Source organism: Onychomys torridus, chromosome X, assembly GCF_903995425.1.
Source record: "Onychomys torridus chromosome X, mOncTor1.1, whole genome shotgun sequence".
In the NCBI taxonomy this organism is placed as follows: domain Eukaryota; kingdom Metazoa; phylum Chordata; class Mammalia; order Rodentia; family Cricetidae; genus Onychomys; species Onychomys torridus.
Genome location: NC_050466.1, coordinates 131,132,892 through 131,159,306, shown reverse-complemented (window position 1 = coordinate 131,159,306; position 26,415 = coordinate 131,132,892). Strand labels below are relative to the sequence as shown.

The 26,415-nt window shown below is 36.4% G+C and overlaps 1 protein-coding gene across 13 annotated transcripts in view; it reads right to left on the bottom strand.

Moving 5' to 3' along the window:
- The window catches only part of Huwe1 (HECT, UBA and WWE domain containing E3 ubiquitin protein ligase 1), a 148,314-nt gene that overhangs the window by 42,870 nt on the left and 79,029 nt on the right, over window positions 1-26,415 (bottom strand). For 12 of the 13 annotated variants that reach the window (XM_036174363.1, XM_036174364.1, XM_036174371.1 and 9 more), the window contains 19 exons: window positions 25,039-25,096; window positions 23,990-24,166; window positions 21,004-21,249; window positions 19,560-19,693; window positions 19,056-19,150; window positions 16,140-16,328; window positions 13,018-13,234; window positions 12,089-12,211; window positions 11,331-11,568; window positions 10,714-10,944; window positions 8,260-8,382; window positions 7,817-7,912; window positions 7,252-7,521; window positions 5,566-5,718; window positions 3,745-3,872; window positions 3,479-3,560; window positions 2,575-2,751; window positions 1,934-2,093; window positions 979-1,337 (listed from right to left, as the gene is read on the bottom strand). In XM_036174363.1, coding sequence (XP_036030256.1) covers window positions 979-1,337; window positions 1,934-2,093; window positions 2,575-2,751; window positions 3,479-3,560; window positions 3,745-3,872; window positions 5,566-5,718; window positions 7,252-7,521; window positions 7,817-7,912; window positions 8,260-8,382; window positions 10,714-10,944; window positions 11,331-11,568; window positions 12,089-12,211; window positions 13,018-13,234; window positions 16,140-16,328; window positions 19,056-19,150; window positions 19,560-19,693; window positions 21,004-21,249; window positions 23,990-24,166; window positions 25,039-25,096 — 3,256 coding nt within the window. The remainder of the gene's footprint in view (window positions 1-978; window positions 1,338-1,933; window positions 2,094-2,574; window positions 2,752-3,478; window positions 3,561-3,744; window positions 3,873-5,565; window positions 5,719-7,251; window positions 7,522-7,816; window positions 7,913-8,259; window positions 8,383-10,713; window positions 10,945-11,330; window positions 11,569-12,088; window positions 12,212-13,017; window positions 13,235-16,139; window positions 16,329-19,055; window positions 19,151-19,559; window positions 19,694-21,003; window positions 21,250-23,989; window positions 24,167-25,038; window positions 25,097-26,415) is intronic. The other variant, XM_036174369.1, reaches the window with a different exon arrangement.

Genomic DNA, 26,415 nt, shown 5'->3' with positions numbered 1-26,415 from the left:
GTTAAGAGTGTACTGTTCTTGTAGAAACACTGAATTTGGTTTCTAGCACCCAAGTTGGACAGGTTAGAACTAATGGTAAAACCAGCTCTTGGAACTCGCTCAGTAGACTAAGATGGCCTTGAACTTAACAGAGATCCAGTTGGGATTAAAGACGTGCACAACCATAAAGGTTTTAAAAAGTTTCTAAATGAAAAGGTTTTATACATTGGTCTTTATACAATCTTAGCATTTTAAACATTCAAGAGTTTGTTTTTAGTCCAAATTCTGTCTGTATGTCATTGGTTCTTCTGCACTGAGCTCAAATATGCTACCTTAAACAGTTTTAAGTCTCCTGATCTTGTACACATAAGGTAAAATCAAACCAAATGAAAAGAAAAAAAAAAGAAATTTAAACACATATAAGTACAAACTGTTGCCACTTTTCTGGTAAGAGTGAAAAATGCACATTGTGATTTCCAGGAATCCCCCTAATTTCAATAACAGGAACAAAACCAGAAACAAAAACAGTTATGGCAATGGTGTGAAACAAAACAATGTTTCAAGACAGGGACTATGGCAAGGAGTAGAGAGACTAAGGATTCTGAAAAAGTATGGAGGGAAAAAGCTTTCCTTGGTTTATGAGACAGGGTTTCTCCATTTACTTTTGGTGCTTGTAGACCAGACTCTGTAGACCAGGCTAGCCTCAAACTCACAGAGATCTGCCTGGTTCTGCCTCCCAAGTGCTTGGATTAAAGGGGTACACCACCACCGCCCAATTTGCTTTTATCTTAATGTAAATATTTCTTTTATTTTTTCATCTCTTCCTGATTGACTCATTTAGCTCTAAAATGTATGAACCTATTTTCTGATTTTTGCAGTGAGTAATTATTAAATGCCCACCATACATAGTGCCTTACTGTAAAATCAGGAACATTAAAAAAAAAAATCTAGAACAAAGACAGGAAGTAAAGATCAACATCTGACAGCAGAAATACTGACCTTCTCCATAGTATGACGAAGAGTGCAAGGATCCTCAATGATGTGTCTTAAGAGAAGGGTGACTAGGGGGGTAAAGCCATTGAAGCCTGAGCTCTGGGTCAAATTCAAGATCATTCGTGTACTCTTCAGCTCGGCAAACATCATGGCGTATTTATGGTCCCTGGTGAGCCTCAGGCAGAGGCGAAGGGTGGCATGCAATGTGTCTGGGTCCACAGGAACTCCCAGCATGCTCACACAGGCTCGGATTAGAACAGTTACCATATCTTCCGTCAGGCCTTGGATTAGGATCTCCCCAATTTTTGTTTCTTCCAGGCTTGCCTCTTTTTCAGTGTTTGTATTCTCTAGGGCCAAGGGGATATCTAAAAATGGGGGATGGGGAGAGGTTGTATACAGTTAGACATTTCATCCCACACCTCTCCTTCTAAAGCAACCAGCTATCACTTGGTCTGAAAATCACACCAAATTCTAGGACCAGGTATTAAAGTAAGCAGAGAAGACCAAATCTCTTACTGTTCCTTGAAAAGGAAACCCAGGGCCATATAAAGGCATACTATCTTTACGCAAAACTTCCCAAAATATTCAAAATAAGGAGGTTGGAGATATAGCTCGGTGGTTAATTTAGGATCATGTGCTACTCTGGCAGAAGACCTGTGTTTGGTTCCCAGTGTCAATTTCAGGCAGCTTATAACTGTCTAGGTATAGCTTAAAGGGGGTCTAATGCCATCTTCTGACCTCCAAAGGTACCCATTCTCTCACACATGGTTAAAAATAAAAATAAATCTTTGAAAAAATGATTCAAAATGAACGCAGTGTATAGAAGTGCAAAACTATATATAATCCCAACTATTTGACTGACTGAAGGAGGATAATGAATTTGAGACACACTTGGGCTATATCTATCAAAAAACCACCATTTGAAGGAAAACAAAAAAGACCTGAAATACTAAGGCCATACCATTGCCTTTATTTTCTTTACGTTTGATATCCATTTCTTTACTTTCTTCCAGTGTCTTCTCTAGTTCCTGTCCATTGCTGCTTTTTGAGTTTTTATTCAGTCGTGGTACCCTGAGGAGAGTTAGCATCACAGGGCGTCGGTTCCCTGTTTCTTCATTAACCTAGGAATTCAAACAGACAAAACAAAAATCTCTACATAAAAAGGAGGGTGGGGAGTCCTTTCAGTCAAGGTGCTAAAATAGAAAGGAACTCTGGCAATTACCCATCTATACAATATACAAACATTCAAGCTGAAGGTATCTGCAACAGTATACATATGGAGCTATAAAGAATTCTGAAATTTCCGAGAGAGCAGACATCCTTCCTTAACAAAAACTCTCTAATCTATGCCTGAACATAAAAAACTCACTTCAAGGAAGAACAGTTACAAATTAACACAGATCTATGGCTTAGCCTATGTATATTAAAAAGACTCACTTCCCCTAAAAATTTAAAACTGGATTTAGAAGTAGATATCCTACTCATTAACATAAAAAGACTCCTGATTCAGAACACAAACCAACAAAAAGACAAAGCAAAATGCATTAAGTACATACAATACCCCCACCTCAATAAAGTTTACACTATGAGTTGAGCACATACCTGTACCATTGTAGTGAACTGGACAGTGTATCTTCGTCGGCCTGCAGTGAATCTTACACTTGTTTCTCCAGATTTCCAAGCAGAATCAATAGTGCTGTTGTTGCTAGCACTGTAACTACACCACCGTCCAGAGCGGTCATCAAACCAGCGCCAGTTGTTGCTGTTAGACTGTAGGTACTAAATAAAATGCAAATGCATAGTTTCTTTATATTTTCTGTAAGCTTTATTTTCTGTCAAGACAATCAGAAGCCACCAGGATACATTGCTTAACACTAATGTAGGAAAAAGGTGTACTATTGGACAGTTAATAAAGTTCTAAAAGGCTTTTATATACATGTGTTTTTCATTGCTTGGTTATTTTTCAGAGCCAAAAACCTAACAATTTCCCTGTCCAGCCACCATCCAGTTGTTTCCAACAGTTTTCTGAACAAATTCTATTGTTAAGTTACTGAGATATTGTGGAGTGCTATAGTACTCCCTTCCTTTAGGAAAGTATTTCTAGAGGGACTGTAAAAAAATCAAGTTTTTTGCCGGGCAGTGGTGGCACACGCCTTTAATCCCAGCACTTGGGAAGAAGAGCCAGGAGGATCTCTGTGAGTTCGAGGCCAGCCTGGTTTACAGAGGAAGATCCAGGATAGGAACCAAAACTACACAGAGAAACCCTGTCTTGGAGAAAAAAAAAAATCAAGATTTTTAAGTAGTCAAAGAGCATACTTCTATAATATTGATTCCTTTAGTAAGATCTTGAGGCCTTATCAAAATAAATAATTTGAACTTTCCATTTTAAAAAAGAGACCTCAAGAATCGTATTTTGGAGAGATATTTTCACTTCTCCACTCCTATCATTTCTTGCCTCAAGAAATCAAAGCATCATGTGACAACACAGACATTGTACTTCACACACCTTAGTCATTTGGGCTCTTCTCTTTGATGAGATGGCTATCTTTTCATAAAAATCAATAAGGAGCAACACTGGAGTGATCCACCTTAAAAAAAATTATTTAGGTCAAGACAGAAACATGCTTAAATTGAGAAAATATCAGGTATCTTACAATTGTCTAACCATAAAACCCTCAAGATTTACTTCAGAAAAGTGATTCAGAAGCTAAACTCTAGGGCGAAATCCCAGGAGAACAGAAGTAAAACCAGAATAGATAAAGGCCCACTCACTTTGGGGTCTGAACCTCCTTTTGCTCTTTCGCAGCCTGTAGGCAGGGCTGAACCACTTCTAAGAGCTTGATTAGGACATTAAGGATGCCACTTGATTCAACCACCCAGGCACAAGGAAGCTTCAACTCCTGATTTTAAAAGACACAATCATACAGAGGTTAACATTTACACAACTAGTATAAAACACAAATTCTATTTTTCATCACTTATGAAATATTTGATTTCAGATGAGTTACTTCAGTTCTCTACAGTTTGGTTTCTTCTTGAGATAAGAGGAAGTTATGTTTACCTTTAGGGTCATTGTTGATGATTTAATAAAAAGTATAAGGTACCTAAAACATAGCATCAGGCATATTAATGTATTTAATATGGAAGTGGGTTCTTATAAAATTAGGGGAAATCACTTAGGTGGTACAGATTTTTTTTTTCCCTGTGCTGAGGATCGAACCCAGGGCCTTGTGCTTGCTAGGCAAGTGCTCTACCACTGAGCAAAATCCCCCGCCCCAGCAGTTGTTTTATTTTGTTTTCTGAGACAGGGTTTCTTCTGTAGGCCCCCAGCTTTCCTGTAATTCGCTCTGTAAACCAGGCTAACCTCGAACTGCAAAATCTGCTTGCCTTTGCCTCCTAAGAGCTGAGATTAAAGTCATGTGCCACGACCACCATTTAGTGTCTATGTAGTCTCTTTAAAAAAAAAAAGGCTGAGGATTGAACCCAGGGCCCTGTGATTGCTAGGTAAGCGCTCTACCACTGAACTAAATCCCCAACCCAGACTATGTAGTCTTAATGACATTTAGATTGTTAGGTTTTTTATTTACAGAGAAGCTTCATATTTCAAGGAAACTAAGACAGTAATGGGGGTTCCACTTAAGTGTTGCTTTTAACAGAAAGGCAATGTAAGTGATTGTTAAATAGGTGGCAATTTAGACAAAACAAAAAAACAAACTAACAGAATAATGTGTATGTGATAGGAGAAAATAATCATAATATCATCTTAGTTGTTTAAATGAAAAGGACTAGAAGGAAAAAAATGTATAATTCTTTTTAAGGGGGGGCTGTGACAGACTTTTCTTTATATTATAATGTTACTGAGGGATATAAACATCTGGTTCTTCAAAACCTTTCTTATAAGTATCTATTCTCAAAGCATTAAGAAAACTTTAACTCTTATTTTATAGGAAAGTTTCCAGATAGTCTGACATAAATATTGGATTCATCAAAGTTACGGTAAAGGGGTTTATTCTGGTAAATTGAGGTTTTAATATTATACAAATAAAGAACCACTTCTCCAAGGTCAACTGCCTTCTGGTTTTTATATTGTAAAGAACAATAACATATCTTGTCCAAACTACTCCTTTGCCTGAATGACCTGCTAATTGATCTGGTAAGGAAAAAGAGTCAGATTCCAAATACCTTAAATCTAACAACACCCAATTTTCATAGTTTGCTATATTTGCAGTGGCTAGTTAGAATTCCGCAGTATTCCACAATTACTCTGATTGTCATTTAAATTCCCTTCTAAAGTAACATCTGATATCCTTATGTGTGTATAAGCCAAATATAGACAATGACTACATCTATCATCTTTTCACATAATCCTTGTTCTAAGCTCTTTTTGCATTATCCAGAAATGATGCACATAAACTTTCTGAACTCAGAACCTTCAATTAGGCACTTCATTATACACATTTTAGCCTATAGGGAAATTGTGGACTTACATGAAATACAGGGATCATGCTTTGTACTTCCCAATTCAATGTATTGTAAAGTGATGGCTAATTTTTCAATAAATGAATTATGAGGGCCAAAAGATATATATGTTACCTCAAAAAGTAGTGTTAAAAGCAAGATTCTAGTAGCCAAATTGGAGGCCTGTGGCAGTGTGGCCATCTGACTGATCCACTCTGACACGGTTTTTGTGTCACTTGTTGTTAGAGGAAGAGCAGCTTTGATCAATACATCAGCAGCTTCCCACACCTAAATTAAAAAAAAAAAAAAAAGGACAAGTCATGTAACTACAGGGTAATGCAGGGTCTGTGCAAATATTCAAAAACTTTAAATATATTCCCACCACCCAAAACTTTTTCACTGAAGAATAAAAATAATGACCTACTTATAATAATAATACCTTTCAAATTTGCATTTATTTGTGTGTACATGCCCAAAGAAAACTTGAAAGAATGGTTCTCTCCTTCAACCATGAGAGTTTTTAGCACTGTACTTAGGTCATCAGGCTTGGAGGTTAGTGTCTTTTACACTGAACCACCTTGCTAAATCAGTTATCATAAAATGGCATTACAGAATCCCTGAACACTAATCAAAGGAAAATGAACATTTAAAAAAAATTGGTGTGGGCGTTGGTGGCGCAAGCCTTTAATCCCAGCACTGGGGAGGCAGAGGCAGGTGGATCTCTGTGAGTTCGAGGCCAGCCTAAACTCCAAAGTGAGTTCCAGGAAAGGCACAAAGCTACACAGAAAAAAACAACAACAACAAACAAACAAAAACCCCCACACACACACAAAAAAAAAAAACCCAACAAAAATAGCCAGGTTATAATTTGCAAAATGTATAAGTTGTTAAAATGAGCATCACTGCACTTCTCTCCTTAGGTAAGCATACATTTTAGTAAAAGACTGTTATCTAGTTTTCCTTAAGGTTTATGTTTCTATGCATTAAAAACTTATGCTTTGACCAGCTGCCCAGAAGAATCAGAGACTAATGAGACTGACAGGAAGAGGTTCAGTCTAACTGAGTCACTCGGGAAGGACATTCTCCAGTCTGTTGTAATACAGTGTGCAGTGTGTTCCAGGTTCCCAGTTTTTGTGAGCTGTTTGTTATACACACCAGGGTGGGCTTTAGTCATGTAACTGTCAGAGTCACTTCTGCTCCAATAAGAAACCACTCACACGTTCCTGTAAGTGACTCACTGGATCATATAAAAAACAAGACAAAAACCTTAGGTTTCTATTATCCCAAACAGATTTCCTCTTTTAATTTCCCAACTGCTTCAAGATTTTATAAAACAAAAAATCTTAATGATTTAAATACATATGATGATACAAAATTATAAATAAATACAAACATGCAATACAGCTATTTCTTGATGTGGAGATTTGAGATAATTTGTTTCTTATCCTATTTCAACAATTAAAACACATTGAGTTTATAATGGGAGAAGAAACAAACAACAAAAAAGTAACAAAACTTGATTATCAATACCCACCAGGAAGTTGTTACACAGGAGGGAAAAACTTATATTTTGTTAATGTACAAGATGTAATTTAGCTTAAGGACAATAAGAAACATTTAGATGAATCTGATGGAACACTTTTGTGAAATGGATAAAATAATTAATGCAGACAACCAAATAGAGCTAGACTGCAACCAAAATAATTCAAAAACATAATATAAACATTATCAGGTATAATGTAAGGCTTTTCAAAAATGTAGTTTTGAAAGACAGGAAAACAACTTTAAATACTCTCATCTTTTGATACCTTGGGAACTTACCTGATTGACAACTTGCTTCAAAATCATATCGCGGTAGTCTGCTCCATTACGCTTGATAGCTGTCATGATCAGATCACAAACACGGTATACCGTATCAGGCAGCTCATCAAGAAGATGGAAGCAGCCTGGTAACATTGTATCTGTGAAAGTGTGGAGCTCATCTTGTTCCAATGGGTCAGCATCTTGAAACTTCTCCAGACATTTAGCTTCTTCCTCTTCTTGTTTTTCTCGGGCTTTACGTTCCTCTTCCTCCTTCCTGCAAGCAACTTCCTGGAGGCAGGAAAGTTAGTGTGGCTATATATGGCATAGGTGAAAGATGAAAAATGAGTATCTGACTCAGTGTTTGAGTACTATATACCTATTCAAATAGTTGAAACTTTCAAGTGGCCATGGTAATGAATATAACAGTGGCCACATAGGTTAATGCAAGGATAGACCAAAAGGTTGAAATGAAAAAGTACTCCCTCAACTTTCCCCCAACACTATGCAGTGATCACAGAACAAGAATTATAGTATTCACAAAAATACAGATTGATGGGACAAGATGCTTTTGGATGTCAGGTACCTCAGGTGATTCTGCCCTTTGATCCATTGGAATATCCTGTCCTAGAGACATGGCAATCGCTCTCATCATCTGATCTTCTTCAGACATGCTAAGATCCTACAGAAGGACAACAGAGAATCCAAAAAATATACACATCCCCAAACAAAGAAACCTAAATAGGCAACCCCAACTGATAAGTAAAGGGAATGAGCCCAGAATATTGTTTTCTCCAATTAAACCCAACTAAGGCTTACGTGGTTACCACTACAGGGACTATGGGGAAAATTACAATGAAAACTAAGAAGAAGAGTTGTTCTGCAAAGCACAACAAATGAAGCATGGCAGTATGTTCTGAAGCTTTTAAGTGTTAGCACATAAAACATTGGCACAGGACATAGAGAAAAAAGGTTATCAGCAGCCAAACCAAGGCATAAAAAAATGTAAGATTTTCTGTGTTAACTCACCCGAACAACTCCTCCTATGATCGGAGGAGGATGGGTTAAAAGGTATTCTGTTGCTTGTTCCATTGTGCTGGTGTTCAACAGGGCCTCCATGGCATGTTCTCTTGTAAAACCCATGTCCATGAGCTATTAAAAACATGTAAAAGCTTAGAACCACATTAATAGGTAAGTAAAAATACATTTCAAAACTTAATGAACAACTTAAGTTTTTCTAACTTTACATGAACTAAGTATTTATAACCCAGGGCAGTATCATATCATGAATGTGCCTTTATCTTTAGTCAGTCTCTAATATTTAAACATTAAAGTTATATAATGATGCAACTTCATTCTCTCTTAAAATGGAGGTCAGGGCAAATGGTTACTATAGTTAAAGATTTGAGATTGATACACAGAGGTATAAATTAGTATCTATTTTCTAGAACAGAAACTTGCAACAACAGAAAAAGTACTTGTAAAACTTACCAAGGAATTCAATTCAGAAAGTGACTGACATACATAAGAGTTTATATATGGAAACTACCACAGCTTTATAGTATCCAACTAAAAGAAATTTAACTCAACAATTCCTGAATGAGAGCAATTCCTAAATGATAGTACAATAAAGAATTATATACAGTGATACAAACAAGAATTTTTATAATAAAAAGTAGCAACACATATACATAAGACAGATTTGAATAAAATAAGAGAATCTTCATAAAAAATAACAATTTACATAAAAATTTGAGGAAGACAAATGCCACGGACCCAGCATGGATGGAAAATACTGTTTCCAGAAGACATATATTATTAAATGAAATCTCAGTGCCAGGCATGGTATACCTTCCTAAGTTATTATTCAAGTACTTTCCCGAGTCCCTTCAAACACTATAGGATATTACCTTAGTTCTTGGTTGCCAATAATAAACTAGGTAGTTAAAAACCTATTGCTAAAGACACAACACACTTTGGTTTCGGGACAGATAGATAATCAAATTATAATGGAGCTGGAATATGCCTCCTTCCTGGCTAGTTTTCATAGTGCCAGAAAGTGCTATGCGTGTCACTTTGGGAGAAAAAAATAATTAACAGACTTACCCTGCTGTGAATGAGGTACGCTACAACAAAACCTCGTGCAATGGTGGCATGATTACTATGGAGGTAACTAACTGCTTTCTCAATCCATTTGAAGCCTGCTCTATGGGAGCTAATTTATACCTTGTACTGTATACCTTGGCAAAAGCCCATGGCTGGGGCGGTCATGTTGTCAAGCCGTCTTCTAAAATTTTTACCTAAAGATAAGTGCTGCTCTCAGCATTTGTCAGAAGTTCCTTTTTGCTGCAGGCAATAGTTAATGCAGAGACTTCTAACTGCTCCAAATGCTGAGAATAAGTAACTTCAAGTGCTTAGTCCATTTTAAACCAACCCTCCAAGGCCCAGGAAATATTATGGAAGAGGACAGAAAGAACTTGAGATGGAAGAAGGGAGAGAATACTTTTGAAACACTGCTTTCTGGACATACATGACCTTTGCAACTCATGAACTCACAATAGTTGAGACTATCTGAACAAGATGAAGCCAGTGAACATTCAACTATGAATGGTTAGGGGCTCACAGGCTCACAAAGTCCCACCTCTAGCTGAGGAGCCATTAAAAATTTGTGGTTGCTAGGGAAGACAGAGTAATTCAGGGTCTGACATTAAGTTTTCCATGTTCCAGTGGGTGTCCATAAACCCATATACATACAGGTAGCACTAACAGGATTCAGTGTCTTATTTTAAAATTAAAGAAGGAAGGGTGCATGAAGGCAGGAGGGAAACAGGTTGAGGAGACTTGGCAAGAAGGTTGACAGGGGTGGCTATAAAAAAATAATGTATAAAATTACAAAGAGTCAAAAAAATTTCAGGAAAACAATGTTAACATATTATTCGAAGCTTTTCCTCCCTTCTAGTCTCTAATTTTCAAAATGTAATCATTTTAAAATGATATAGATTTGCAGGTGAGTCACAGTTTCAAAAAGCCTTTACTGGAGAGTAAATTTAACCACAATAACCTTTTGCCTTAGAAATTAACCAGAAGGTAAGTGAGGGCAGTTTAATTACAAAAAACACTCTTGCAGGCTCCTGATGTAATTAATATGCTTGAGAATACAAATGTATTATTACCTATACACAGTACTGGTACCATACCCTTCACCTTTCCTCAGAAGGAAAAAATAAGTGGTTTGAGAAAAAGATCTTTAGGCTAGTAGAACCAAGCACTTAGCGGTATAGAAGCTTAAAAAATGTGCAAGCAAGATAGGCAGCAAATAACATTAATCTCAGCATGTGGGAGGCCGAGGCAGGATTCCGAGTTTAAGGTAAGTCTTGCCTGCACAGTTAGACGTGGTAATAAACCACCAGAAATTTACTAGCAGTAGATTCTATGAGATGCACATCACAGGGTCTGGAATCTAGGGTTAGTTAGCACTCTTACCTGTTGTAGCTGTTGCTGGTTGACCTGAGGTTCTCTGCGGGAGCCACCTTCTTCTTGGCTTGCATCCTCTTCTCCTCGAGATCCTTCCTTCTCTTTGCTCAGTCTCTCTCGAATCACAGGTTCTCCACGGAGAATGTGGCACAGAATGGCCAGCATAGACTCAGCCATTCGTCCCCCATATACCTTAAGAGGTTTCCGGTTCCACAGGTTCTTGATGCAAGTAAAGGCTGCCTGTAAGTCATTTGAAAAGTGTTTGAAGACTTTCCCCCTCAATTCAAATCCCCAGAAGTGAGTCAGACACTCCTTCTACAATGAGTAAGTTCCAGCAAAAAATAAAAAATAAAAACAATTTAGACTCGCACTGAGGTGGTTTAACAAAGTATAGTGGAGGCATTTAATTCATCCCCAAGTATCAAGTACCAATCAGAAGCTTATAGTTCATGTTTACAGCATGAAAACTATGGTTAGTCTCTATTCTTTTTGGAAAAGACCTTATGTGAGAATCAGATTCATTTGTTTTTCAACAATCACATTTTATTATAGACAAAACATAGTGGAAAGTATTCGGTTAGCCTGAGAAATTTTTCTCCTTTGGTTTTATAATGCAGAATACTCACTTTTTGAGTTACTACAAGGAAGCGGAGGGCACTGAATTGTGGAAAGCTTTGGACCCCTCCTGGTAATTTGGCAGGCAGCGAATGTGGAGATTCAAGCACTGTGGTGGGATTCACCATCTTTTCTACAAGCATAAGCCAGGCATCAAGGAATTCTCCTGTGCCATCAGGTAAATCTGAATGTTCCAATCCCTCAGAAACGGGAACTTTTCCTCCCATTGACAGAGCCCAGTTGAAAGTTCTAAATTCAAATAAAACAAAGCATGTGGATAGAATATTAACTGGTATTTCACATATGGGAGAACTTACATTTTAAAGGATTCTAAACACTACTAAACTGATACTAGTTCCTTATTTTCTCTGCTGTTGGTATTACTTTTTTTTTTGAGATTTGAAATAATCACATCACTTCTTCCTTCCCTTTCCCCCTCCAATGGAGGCCAGAAGAAGGAAATCAGATGCCCTGGAACTGTAGTTACAAATGATTGTGAGATGCCAAATAGGAATAGGGAACAGAACATGAGTCCCCTGGAAAAGCTGCAGGTATTCTTATTTCCTGAACCACCTATCTAGCCCCAAAGGAGAGAATCTTACTATATTACTATATTTCTCTCCATCTTAGGACTTACAAATGATAAAACTAATGGCTTTCTCTATATATTCAAACATCACAGGACAAATGACTTAGCTGTGAGCTGGAAAGGTACATAGGAAAGATCAAAGTGCGAGAAATGATTCTCTGTGAAGCAAATAATCCTTACTCAAAAAGAGCATTGTGACCGCCAGAACAGAGAAATTTCTGAAGCATAAGGTGGTAAGGATACTTTCTCTCATCAAACAGCATTGGAGATGTGAATCCAACTGAACAGATGAAGAATGTCAACCTAAATAAAAAAAGAAAAGAAAAAAAAAAACATAAAAAAAACCCAACCATTTCTGGGATACCTTGCTCAGAATTGGTACATGGGGAGGGACTAGACTCTCCTTCAACTTGGTATGCCAGACTTTGTTGACTACCATGGGAGGCCTTACCCACTCTGAGGAGTGGATGGGGGTAGAGTGGGAGGGAGGTGAGGAGGCAGGAGAAGGGGAGGGAGGGGGAACTGGGGTTGGTATGTAAAATTAAAAAATTTAATATATCAAATGAAAACATAGCACAGTAAAACTTCCAGGACACATTGAAAGCAATCCTATGGGGGAAATTCATATCTGTGAGTGCCCCCCCCCCTCTCTCTCTATATATATATAAAAACAGCCATTCCTAAGACACACACAAAAGTAATATGAAATTAAGTTAAAAAGTCAAAAAAGTAGGGCTGGGGATTTAGCTCAGTGGTAGAGCGTTTGCCTAGCAAGCGCAAGGCTCTGGGTTCAATCCTCAGCTCAAAAAACAGAAAAAACAAAAAAGTCAAAAGTAAAAATTTACAAAAGCATTTAGTGACAGATTAGTTAGGCACCAGGATAATACTTGCCACCTAATTAAGAATTAGAAGCTTACTGAAATGAGGTTCAACTTTAAACCCATTAGGAATTTCTGTGTTCTATACTTCAAACAATAAAAACACTTCATATGGACTACATATATAGAGAAAACTAGAGATTTCTAAGTTTGTGCTAAATAGAATAGGAAGAAACATAACATTATTTTGATTGCCATTTTTTACTCCCTGTATCTCAACTAGGAACTCACCTGAAGCGGGGAGTAGGTGTATATGGTGGGGGCTGCCATGATAAGCCTTTTGTGAGTAGCTTAGTAAGAGCTGAAGCTGTTGATCTAGCAGCAGGTGTTGGTGCAGTAGTAGTACTGGCAGCATGATGGCTCCTTCTTTGGCGGACAGGAGAACCAACACAAAGCTTAACAAGGAGTCCAAAGAGCTCAGCAAGTGCTCGGCCTAATCTGGAAGAAGCTGGAAGCCAGAAGGCAGTATAATGCTATAAAATGGTCACATGATTTCATAACAGAACACATGCTTCACGCACATTTAAATTATTATAATTATTATTGTTAACATTATTAAAATGTGTGGATCAGAGGACAACCTTGAGGAGTCAGATCACTCCTATCTTTACATGGGTAATAGATCTCAGGCCATCAGGTTTACACAAAAAGTGCCTTACCCACAGAGCCATCTCACCAGAACAACTTTTTTTTTTTTTTTTAAACGATTGCCTTCTATTGAACAATAGTGAAGAAAGTCTTGAATTGCCTCTTCATGTGATAATCTGAATAGGGAGTTTCACAAGGAACAGATGTACCCGTTTGACAGCAGAAAATACAACTATACTGATATAACAAAAATGAAAGGCATTAAGATAACAACTTATACTGTTAATTGACACTGTCTTTGTTGAAACAATATGGCAGCAGTTCAGTACCAATAAGTAGATGATGCATTCACAGTATTTAAAAAAGATGGGCAGTAATGGTGTATGCCTTTAATCCCAGCACTGGGGAGGCAGAGGCAGGCGGTGGATCTCTGTTGAGTTTGAGGCCAGCCTGGTCTACAAAGCAAGTTCCAGGAACGCCAGGGCTGTTACATAGAAAAATTTTGTCTCAAAGAAACCAAAAAGTCACTTAAAATGCTTACAGAACTGCAAATGGCAAAAATAAATAAATAAATAAAGTAAGTAAGTAAGTAAGCAAGTAAGTAAGTAAGTTCGGTGATTTTCAGCCTTCCTAATGCTGTGACCCTGTAGCTCCTCATGGTGTGGTAATCCCCAACCAAATTATTTTGTTGCTACTTTGTAACTATAATTTTGCTATTATTATGAATCAAAATTAAATATTTGGCCAGGTGGTGGTGGCACAAGCCTTTAGTCCCAGCACTCCAGAAGCAGAGGCAGGCAAATTTTTGTGAGTTTGATGGCAGCATGGTCAAAAGAGTGAATTCCAGGATAGGATCTAAAGCTACACAAAGAAACCCTGATTGGAAAAAAAAAAGAAAGAAAGAAAGAAATGTAAATATCTGATTTCTGGTGGTCATAGGCAACCCCTATGAAAGGGCAATTCAACCCCAAAGGGGTCACAACCCATAGGTTGAAACCTGCTGAATCAATCGACCCAGAAAGATAACATACACTATAAAATACATAACTAAAAGAAAAAGGTTAGCAGGAAAAGCATAAAAGTTCTACCAGGGCATTCTAATGAAAAGAAAATGTATTTAAACATTGTTTGCTTTAAACTTTTTTGGGGGGGATGAGGAGGTGCACATGTAATAATATTCATGTGTGCAGTAACCAATGTATGTGCACATGGAGGAAGAGGACAATGTATGGATGTCTTCCTTTATTACTGCCTTTTTGCACATGTGTACACCTGAGAGACCAGATTTTTTTTTTTGCTCTATTGCTCAAAGCTTGGTTTAATGAATCTGGAACTCATGGACTGGTTTGACTAGAAGAACAACGAGTGTCAGAATTCTCCTTATCTCTGCTTGCCAGCACTGGGATTACAGGAATGTGTTGTCACACTTGGCTTTTCATCTGGTTTTGGGGAATCTGAACTTGGGGACTCCTGCTTGCTCAGCAGTCACTTTATGCCGTCATCTCACTAGCTCTTTACTAGATATATGTACATATGAATATACATACATGCAAGCAAGCATAGAAATAACACAGGCCATAAATAGAAAAATACATAATATACTATATATACATATATTTATATATTTATGCTACTGAAATATAACTCAAAACTTAACGTATTGAGATGAGGCATAATACACAGAAATAAAAGTCATTTCATTTTTCTATTCCATGTAAATTAGTACTTCATAATTTTAATTATGGAACCAGCTACATATACATGTACTACCTGGCTGGAAGTTCTAACATACTCAAGATTCTGAAAACCTAATGAATTTAAGTCAACAGGAAAATGCACCCAAGTATTAATTTTATATTTAATTTCATTACACGCAGATGAACAGATAGTGAAGCAGCTTAATGATATTTCAAAGTAAGAAAACATAGGTTGGGTCCACACAATAACCCGAGAATGCTCAAAGGTCACAAAACAAGAAGTGAGAAACACAAACATCATCTAATTGATTTAGGGATATTTAGACTTCCAGATCAAAACAAAAAGGACAAAATTAAGGTCAAATTAAAGCACAGAAGATCATTTTTTTTCCTTCCTTGCTTTAGGATTTAGATCTTCATTTTCTCCTTCTATCTCAGAGCACCATAACATGGCAAAAGTAGACAAATATACAAAATAGTTCCCCCCCCCATACTGGTATCATACTAAGTGCCAAAAACAAATCATTTCACATCTTTAATATACCTTTGTACCTGCTAATGCAGTCTCCTTGAATGTAACTTTAATAAAACACAAGAAACTATGTTACTGGATAATCAAAGCAAAAGGAGGCTGCTGACAATTCTGAATGCTTAATCATATAAAAACCAAGAGTTATTTCCAGAGGTGGAAAGTGGGTCAACTATCACAATGCACACAAGTAAAAGTATCCAGTAGACTCAGCAATAAGGGGGTTATAGATACCTCAGTGAGACATTTCAACAGAATGGTAGGAGGAGATGTCATTTGCAATAACTGAAGGATGAACAACAGGTAAGGAATTTTAAAAGCCAGGGTAGTTATCTCAGGAAGGAATTTTTTTCCTTTTATATCCTTAGGGAACATGTCACACATGGAGATTCAACAAAGTACATGTGAGAGTCACATTTCTACTACTCTTTCTTCTTATTCCATCAAAAAATGTTTTTCCCATTTAATTTCTTTGATAACTGTTAGAGCTCTGAAACTCAGAAGATGAGTTTTAAAAAAGAAAATAGAGAATTACTGACCTGACAGCAATGGCTTGATCTGCTTAATTCTGGCAGCCATGGCTGGTGTGATTTTAGACTTGCTCTTAGAATCTGCAGAAGGTTCATCCGTCTCCATGGGAGCCAATGTGTCACCATCTAGCTCAATTCCTTCCAATAAGCCTTGGGTAGAAGCATCCATACTTCCAGCTGTTCCATCCTGTTCTACATCTACAGAGGTAGTAAGAGATGAGTAGTATCATGGAAAGCCAGCACTTACCTGGGTCCATGTTTGGAAAAGTTCCAAACAATAGTGGTTTTTCCTAGTTAAATTTTAATTACTTCCTAAGTTTAGGGAACAAACCAACCCTCCAAATCAAAAGCAGAACAAGAACAAAAACTGTACCAATATGCTTTTCTGGTTTCCTTTTATTTTTGGTTCAACAAAGTAAATACTTGCTGGTATCTTCAAATGAAAGCACAGGAATCATTTTAACATACAGGACAGTGTGTATCGTATTTGCAGCTGTCACAGAACATGCCCAGCTAGAATCTTATAGCTTGTTCAAACTCAACTTGGTTATTACAGAATACTACCGGATAGTTTTCTTTCCCAGCATTTAAGAATCCTGCACATGAATAAGGATTATGTAATAGGTATTAAATTATGGGTGTTTTGCCAGCGTGGATACATGCACACTTATGTACATGCCTAATGTCCACACACAAGGGTGTTGGATTCCCAAGGACTGGAGTCATCTATGATACTGAGTACCATGTAGGTACTGGGAATCAAACCTGGGTCCTCTCAAAAAATAGCCAATGATCTTAACTGCTGAGTCATCTCTCTCCAACCCACAACGGGCATGATTTTTCTAAAAAAAAAATTATCGATTTAGTATGTGTATGTGGAGGGTGTGAGTGGAAGTCAGAGGACATCTTCAAGGAATCAGTTCTCTTTATTATGGTATATGGGTCTAAGAAATTGAAGTCTTCAGCCTTGGCAGCAAGTGCCTTCAACTACTGAGCAATCTTGCCAGTACCCATTTTTGAAAAAGATTTAATTTACTTACTTATGTGTACCTGTGCAGGTGTATACAGAGGCCAGAAGAGGGTGTCTGCTGTCCTCCTCTATTTCCACCTATTCCTTTGAGGCAGGGTCTCTCACTGAACCTGGGACTAGAGATTTATCAGCTAAGCTGGAAAGCAGCAAGCCCCACTTATCTCCACCCTGTTCCCCTTGAGACTGAGGTTACTGGCATGTCTGGAATGCCAGTCTACTTATATGTATGCTGAGATCCAAAGTTGGTTTCTTGTGATGGTGCAGCAAAGTGTTCTTAATCACTGAGCCATCTCTATGCCCTTGCCCCCTTTTGGAGGCAAGTTCTCATGCTGATTTCAAACTTAATATGTACCAAAGGTTACGTTGAAAAACTGATCCTGCTATCTTTATCTTAAAATTGCTAGGATTACTCGGCTTTGACTATATATTCTTAAACAGAAGAAGTCTTTATGACAATGTGTAAGGTACTGATTTTTAAGAAATTGTGACTTCTTTATTAAACAAACTGCTAGAAATGGGGTCAAATATATATATATGAAGACTGACAAAGGAGAAAAAAACCAACAACCTCAAGAATGAAGTCTATAAACTGTTGAGATAAGCAATTCTTTGACAAATTTTAAACTGGGTCCTTAACTCGGTTTTACTCTTAATTTTACTCTTTAAGTTAAATTAAAAAAAGACTAACATTTAAGATACACATTTTCTCCAGTATTAACCTCACAGGCATGTGTATACTTCAATCTTTGCTACTCCCCATGACAACCAGTGGCTATCAGTTCTTATTTATTAAGATATATCTCCTTTATCTTAGTTCCTTAGGTTTCTCTCTCAGTAATTTCAATTTATTTTAAATGATTTCTAATAAACTTTTATGAATAGAATTGTCTTCATTGGTTTTCAGTTTTTTCTTTACTTGAGGTAGAATTCATGTTTTTAAAAAATCTCCAGAGAAATTTTTATCAGTTTCATATTTGCTGCACCAAGGTCAGAGATTGTGGGTTACCCTATTTGGAACTCTTACAATAATAATCAAAAATATTGCCACACAATAATAGAAAAGGCTAATTTTTAAAGCACTATCGTCTAAAAGGAATGTAATGTGAGTAATTATCTAATTTTAACTGAGTACTCATTAAAAAGTAAAAATAGGTGGAAGTTTTTGATTAACAAATCATTTAATCCAGTATGATCAAAAATGTTATAACATTTATAAACAACTGCTTTTTCCAACAGTTTGCAGAGAATGTAAGCTGAAATTTAGAATTCATTCAATTAAAATATCATCATGCCCTTTTTCCTAGAATAATTTTTAGGACTGAATCTTGTATTTACAAAAGACGACAATGAAAGACTTTCATTTTCTAAAATAGTATGCTATAAACTAAGAAGGAAATAGTAAGCTCTTGGCAGTTAAATAAGAAACAAAGATCAGGCCGGACGGTCGTGGCGCACGCCTGGTCTCCAAAGCGAGTTCCAGGAAAGGCGCAAAGCTACACAGAGAAACCCTGTCTCAAAAAAACAAACAAACAAAAACAAACAAACAAAAAAAACCAAAAAGAAAGAAACAAAGATCAATATATAGATATTTCTTTTTTTCATTTAAGACACTCAAATATCCTCAGGGAAAAGATCAGGCAGATACTTTCTCACATGGTATGTGTTATTTGGTGGTAAAAAATGTGTTCTCTTGTTATGCTAACTTTTACTATGATGTATGTTATGTTTTTACAGAAGAAATGAGAAAAAAACTAAAATAATTTTAAAAAACAGCAAAATGATGAAAACTGAGGACTAAGGGTGACAAAGATTTAACTAAGTTTCACAGTAAGCCTATCAAGTCACATAGACAGAATTTAGAAGTAGTGACTAAGATTTTAGTTTCTTAGAGTTACCTGATCTTTTTCCGCCCTGGGTCGTACCTGCCTTCTCATCCTTTGGAACCAGTTTCTGCATGTCCGCCTGGCCAAATTCACATCCAGATGGTAGGCTACAACAAGGAAATTAGTAAACCAACAAACCAACAAGTCAAACAAAAGCACTCTTAGAAGTTTACCTATATTCTACATCGTCTCTGACTTGCTTGACCAATACCTCTTAGAGCACTTAAGTTATCCTAAACACAATAGAAATACCTTCTGTTCCTGAAGTAGCAATAAACAAGATCTGTATCATGTTGACACAACCATCTCTAGGAAATCAAATCAAATCAAACATGCACAAGATGTTATAATTTCTCAGTGAAGTTATTACACTAGAAAAGTGGGAAGGATAAAGCACCACCAGAACTTCTTTTAAACTCTTCCATCCTGTTCAAAGAAATATTGGAAGCTTTTTTTCTTAACTTTGTCTGTTAGAAGACCTAATGAGATATGAAAAATAAATGATCATTCCTTTACCTGTTTGGGGTACACAGAGAGAGAAGGACAGTGCTTTCCCACACCAGAGAACAGTATAACTGGCTTAGCTTGCTCAGGACACTCAAACCCAACTGAGAACCCCACTGGTTTACGGAGATTGAACGAATTTCACTCTGCAACCAAAAGAGATGTATTTTAACACTTGAGATCGTCTCCAAACAATAGTATTCTTAAAAATCAACCTTTAGCTACATTAAAAAGATGTAAGATGCTATTTTTTCTGTTTGGTAATATTAGATGCCTATAATCCCAGTATTCTGAGGCAAGAGATGCCCATGAGGTCAAGCAAAGTCTGAGCAATACATAGAGTCGGTAAAGAATGCATTCATATCCAAAAGAAAATGATACTATTGCATTTATTTTTGTAATAAATTCCTGAAGGGTATAGGTACTAAAATATTGATCACACATACACAGAGCTAGGCTACTTTCTTTTATTATGTATATATGGGCGCCTATGCTTGTGGAGTGCAGAAAACCATTTTAGGTGCTGTAGTCTTCAAGTGCTATCAACCTTATTTTTTGAGACAGGGTCTCTCTTGACCTAGAGTTTGTTCATTTGGCCTTGTTGGCTAGCCCAGGAGCGTGTCTGTTTTTATAAGTTTGTGCCTCTTTGACTGGCATTTTTATTCAATTTCTGAGGAGTGAAACTTAGGTCCCCGGATTTACATGGCAGGCATTTTGCAAATGAGTCACTTTCCCACCACAACAGCCATTTTCTTTATGAATAAACAAGAAAGACCACAGATTACAGACATAATTTTTTCTTGTTGTCTACTACCTATTAATTTCAAAGTTTGGTGGTGAAATATCTTTTGGCATCTGTTGCCAAGTCTATATGAACTTGTTGTACACATATTAGCTAGCAGTAAAGGCTTTCAGGATGGTTCAGGGATATGCAAGCCCAGAAAACAGAATTGATTTCATAAAGCTGTCCTCTGGCCTCTCATGAGCACTGTGGCATGTTCACATCCCAGCCTGACATCAAGCACACACAATAGTAAATAATAGCACATAGTAAATGTAAAAAAATGAGTTTCATATTTGCTATTAAAAATGATAGTGGTAAGCTGCAATGAACACACAAATTAATGTTGGCCTGCCAAAACATCAATTCAACCCTTTAGGTTATAGATGATAATGATGATTTTTCTTAAAAGTCCCATTCCTATGATAATTATTTGGCCATATAACTGCTAATAAGAATAAAAACTAAGAGTAAAACTACAGAGCAATTTAAAGCATGAGCCCGTATCACACAGATACTGTCCTCATACCCCCTTTAAAAAAATGCTAAATCAAGGCTGTTCTTTCAGCTGCTACTACAGGTAGATTTTTTCCTAAGAAAAGTGATCAGGCAGGTATATGTGGGCCCTTGGCATTTCATTGGCTTTAAGTTGAAATCATAAAAGATTATTCTTACCTGTCCAACTCTGCAAGTATGAACAAACATCATGATGTACGCATGGGCAGCAGTGAGTGCATGCAAAAGCGGTGTAGCCTGAGCTGAGAGGGTAGCATCAGCAACATTGCCTGCACATGCCAGTTCTCGAAGTAATACTGAGCCGCCAGGAGATTCAATGGGCCGATGTAAAGGTTCCAAGGAGGAAAGGATTGAGTCCAACTGGAGGAGACCTTCTTGAAGAACTTTGGGTTCATGTGACAGAGTCTGAAACAAGATTAATGAACGTGTCACTATATATTGAATCATAAAATACACCATGTCTTTAATATTCACAGTGGAAATGACTATTACTTGAACTCTCCCAAATTTCAGTCAGTCATGTCTCTCAATTTATAAATGGCAGCACCAAAATATGAAGCCAGGAATAATATATTTCACTACCTTTGTGTAATAGACTATTTTTAGACTTGATGAGCCAATCATAATTAAAGCATGTGAATGTCAAACAGGACTGTCTGTTGTACTTTTGTACGAGAGGTTAGTTTCAAATTTTGCTTAGAAAGGAGCAATGTTAGGCAAACTTCCAAATCTAGAAAATGAATCCTATCAATGTTTTTTCCCATTTGTTTCTTCTAAGGAGTAAGTTAATATTTTAATAAGATACAAGAAAACATTGTTAAATAAGGTGGCTGAGGTTGCCTGTGAACCTCAACCCTCATCTCATACAATGTTACATAAACAGTCGTAACCATCTCAAGTAGTACAAAATGGAGAGGGAAATGAAGGAGAAAGCAAGTATTATAAAAGCTATTATATAGCTATTATAAAAGCTATAAAAGTCAAACTATTAACAAATGAACTATATTTTCAGGTAAAGAACTACTTCCATAGCTATAATGCTGTCTTCTGTCCAAAACAAGAGCGCTGACTATGAGATTGGCATCAGGAAGGCAAATTATTTTAATAGACAACCCAAATAATACATTTCTTTTCAAGTTAGGGAAGAAAAATTTGGCAATTAAAGATTACCACTTGTTATGCAAAGCTAGAAATTATTTGCCTTCCTATGGCTTGAAATAAATCTATCCCTCCTCACAGATCATCTTAGAGGTGGGGTAGTTAGATCACTCCTTTCCCCTTGTTCTCTTATGAAAGCACTTTACACCTGCAAAAAGTGAAACAAAAAACATTAAATTGCAATTTCTAGAAATTAATGATCAGGGCACAAAACAGCTGACAGAGGAGCTTTATTGTAATTAGTATCAAAATTCCAATCTTCCATTGTTGGAAAGAGGCAGATATAAAATTACCCTCATGCTTCACACACGATTTTTCAAGTGACCCCAAAAAGCCAAAATAGTCTTGGGGTACTGGAACACAATTGAATTTGGAGTTCCCATAATTCCTGGTTCCCAAACTTATTACAAAGTTAATATTAATTAAAATTGTGGTACTAGCCTATAATAACCAATGAAGAAGATGAGAGCTCAGGAAGAAAACTTCGCATTTTATAGTTAAGGGATGTTTGAAAAGAGTGGTTGGAGATGGTTTAATAAAATGACATTTTTTTTCAATAAATGGTGTTGGGGGAGAAATGTGGTGTGCATACACAAAAAACATGTAGTTGAACTTTCTAGATCTTCAAATACTCCAAATGTATCAAGACCTAAGGAATAAAATCATATACTTGCTAGATTAAACTGTCTGAAAATTCTTGGCAACGATTTCTTGAATAAATACCACCAAAAGCACAGAAAACAATGACGACAACCATCACAAAAGGTAAAATGGGCTGGATGGCATCAAAATCTTTTGTATGTCAAAGGTACTGTCAAACAAGTAAAAAGACAACCCACAGAATGAGGATATTTGCAAGTAATGTATCTGAAAAAAGAATGATATCCAACATATACAGATATTCCACAATCAACTGCAAAACACCTTATTTCAATTAAAAATAGAATAAAGAACATGAATATACATTTAGCAAGATGCACACATAGACAATAACTCAAGTACACAACGGAAGAAATGTTCAACATCATCCATTGGAATGCAAGTCAAAATGAAATGAAATACTACTTTATATTCTCTAGAATGGCTACTATGAGAAAACAGAAAGATCAGTAATGCAGATTGTGAAATTACAATCCTTATAGGCAGCTAGCAGTAATGAAAAGTGTTACTTAAAATAGTAGTTTGAAGGTTTCACACAGACACAAAAAATAAAGAATTATCATGGTTGAGCTATTTCCCTTCAAGTACACATCTAAAAGAAATCAAAAGGCAAATCTTAAAGAGTGATTTATACACTGGAGTTACAACAGTATTCATCAGGGGCAAAAATGGAAACATCTTAATTGAACAAAATGTGGCAATGTCTGTAAAATATCATTTAGCTTTAAAAAGAAAGCTGATAAAACTGACAAACCGGATAAAACCCTGATGTCACCATAACAATCTCAAATACTGTACAATGCCATTACATAATGTACCTAGAATACCTAGAGAAAGTTGAATGATAATTGCCAATGTTAAGGCAACAAGGGAGAACAAGCAGCTAGCAAGAGCCACGGTGTCTTGGAAATAAAGGAGCCTCTGGTTTGTTTGTTTTTTTTTGGGGGGGGGGCAAAAATGGAGTAATAAATTACAGATCAATTCAGACTAATAAATCTTGGGGAAAAGGAAAATACATTACAAAATGAATAGAGCACACTAAAACCAAAAAAAAACTACCATAACAAAGCATGAATAAGGTTAGAAAGCTTTCTTGGAAATACACTTTACACTCATGAACTCAAATGACATAACTTACACAGCAAATGCAAAAACAAAGAAAAAGTAACTTTTTTATGAGAAATAAATAGTATGAAATATATTAAGTGGAACAGACACAAATTTATCTTTTTTTAGCTATAGGTAAGGGAGCACACAATAAATACAATCACAGATGTATTACAAAACTCATTTCTAAGAGGAAAATACTTGGCTAGATATGTCTTACCAATATGGATTTGCAGACACCTGCAACAGCCTGACAGGCAGCAGATGTGGGAAAGTCAATGGGCAGATTGGGAAGACCCAAAATGGTAACCAAAGGTAAGAGTCCTTTCTGATTCACAAATTCTTGGCAGTGGTCATCTGTTGTATTGTTGCTCAGAATAGATTCCACAAATTTCATCTAGGTAATGAAAAAGTTTGTTTTTCACAAGTTAGATGCTAATATTGTTCAGAAGTAAAAGGCCACTTTGCCATCAGGACAGGCCAGTCTTATAATTAAGAAATCAGTATTTTCTGTAATAACACAATCTCCAGTAATCAGGGATAAATGGGACATACTCAGATCATCCAAAAATAAGAGATTACAACTTCCCAATCCACCTTTTCAATCACACCAGGAGTCTAATAATTGAAAGCAAACAGAAGCTACATGACTTGCTCAGTCACATTCTGAATGAGTAGCATAAACAGGTCTAATGTCTTAACTGACTCGTGTCACGCTTAATTTAAACAAAACATGTACTACAGGAATTGTGCTATGAACTGAAAAAAAAATCAGGGGACATAAAGAATACAGCAACAAATATATAGGCATAGAGAAAGTCTGTGGAAGTCTTGAAAGTACTTAATATTATAACAGAATAAATGTTAAGGGGATTTTTTAATTCTAGGAAAATTAGAACTCTTCTCATTTTCCTATGACATAGGAAATTAAAAGGCCCATGTAGAAGAGAGAAGTAAAATGGCAAAAAAAAGCACACTAAACATACTCAGACAAAAAACTGATCCTATACACCAAATCATATTAAAATTCAAATGAAAAACAATAGCAGTGAACATAAAATAGAGAATATAAAAAGGCTGAGAGTACAGGCTAATTTATTGCAAATAGAACAAGAACAAACTATTTTCAGTTGTTTACATCTTGTCCTCTATACTTTAAAGGCCACAGGAAAAAAAATTAAAAATTAACATGATTGTGCTCTGATAACCTGATACATTTTTTCTGAAATACACAAATCTTTATTTGGTTTACCCTACCATGAATCTTACCACATTAAGGATGTAATCCATGAGGGGGATAGGAATACGTTCCTCTGTACCAACAACCCTGTTAATGAAAAAAAGAGTCAATTACACAGAAATTCACATGACCAGTGATATAGAACAAAGTGAGGAAAAGTGAGAGAGTGAAAATTAGTCCAAGTCATACTCCTAGTCTTTAGTATATGTTAAGACTCATAATACAGGAAGAAAAAAAAATACTGAATGAAATTGATAATAGTTTCATAGTACAAAATCAAAAACTAGGCCTTTTAATGTAGCACAGAGAGGTATACATGCACACGTGTACAGATGTACACACACAGACAATTGAAATAAATTCAATTAAAACATAAAACATTTGCTTTACTGTGTAGAACCAGGCAAAGAGGCAAACATAAAACATGATATTATTATGTTAGATTTAGAGCTTAAAAAGTAGACTTATAGTTTTGTTTAAAAATGGTTAAGACTGAGAAATCCTCATCACAGTAAAAGCTGGTCGCTGGATGGTGGTGGCACACACCTTTAATCCAGCACACAGGAGGCAGAGGCAGGCGGATCTCTGTGAGTTCGAGGCCAGCCTGGTCTACAAAGTGAGTTCCAGGAACAGTGCAAAGCTACACAGACAAACTCTGTCTCAAAAAACCCAAAACAAAAAAGAGCTGGATACAGCTGAGGTCAATTCCCAAGACCTCCTTTCCTATTAACTTGTTACTTGTAGGATCAAAGTTCATGAGCAAGTTTTGTTTGTTTGTTTGTTTGCTTTTTCAAATGCTTCAACACTGCATGCTAAATGAGAATGTTATAGACTTATAAAAGATATCCGTAAATTGCCTTTTACAAGAAAATGACAGGAGAAACAACTACACAAGAGTACCAACATGAAAAGAAACTATAAAGTCTAGAAAAGAAAACTTGAAAAAATATAGCATTCTGGATATGGGTCCTTGGAGAACAGACCTGAGCATAAGAGCGACAGATAGCAATGAGTGGTAGTTGAGAGAAAAGACAATCTTAAAAAAAAGAGGATGAGAATGGAGAGGCTTTATAAATGGCTTCAGTAATGAAATAACCAAGCCTAAGGTTTAGGTCTCAACAACTTACAATTGGGATGGTGAGATGGTACACCAGGTAAAGACACTCACCATGCAAGCCTTACACTAAAGTTAAATCCTCAGTCTCCAGGGAAGCAGAGAAATCAACTCATGAATGTTGTCCTCTGACCTTCCATGTGTGTTTGAACATGTACACATGTACAGTAAATAAGTTAAAAAACAAGAAAACTTATAAGAAATTATTACTTTAAGATTTATTTTTAGTTATAAATCTATGATTAGGCATATAAATGTGAGTATAGGTTAACTGGGAAAGCCAGAGGCATTG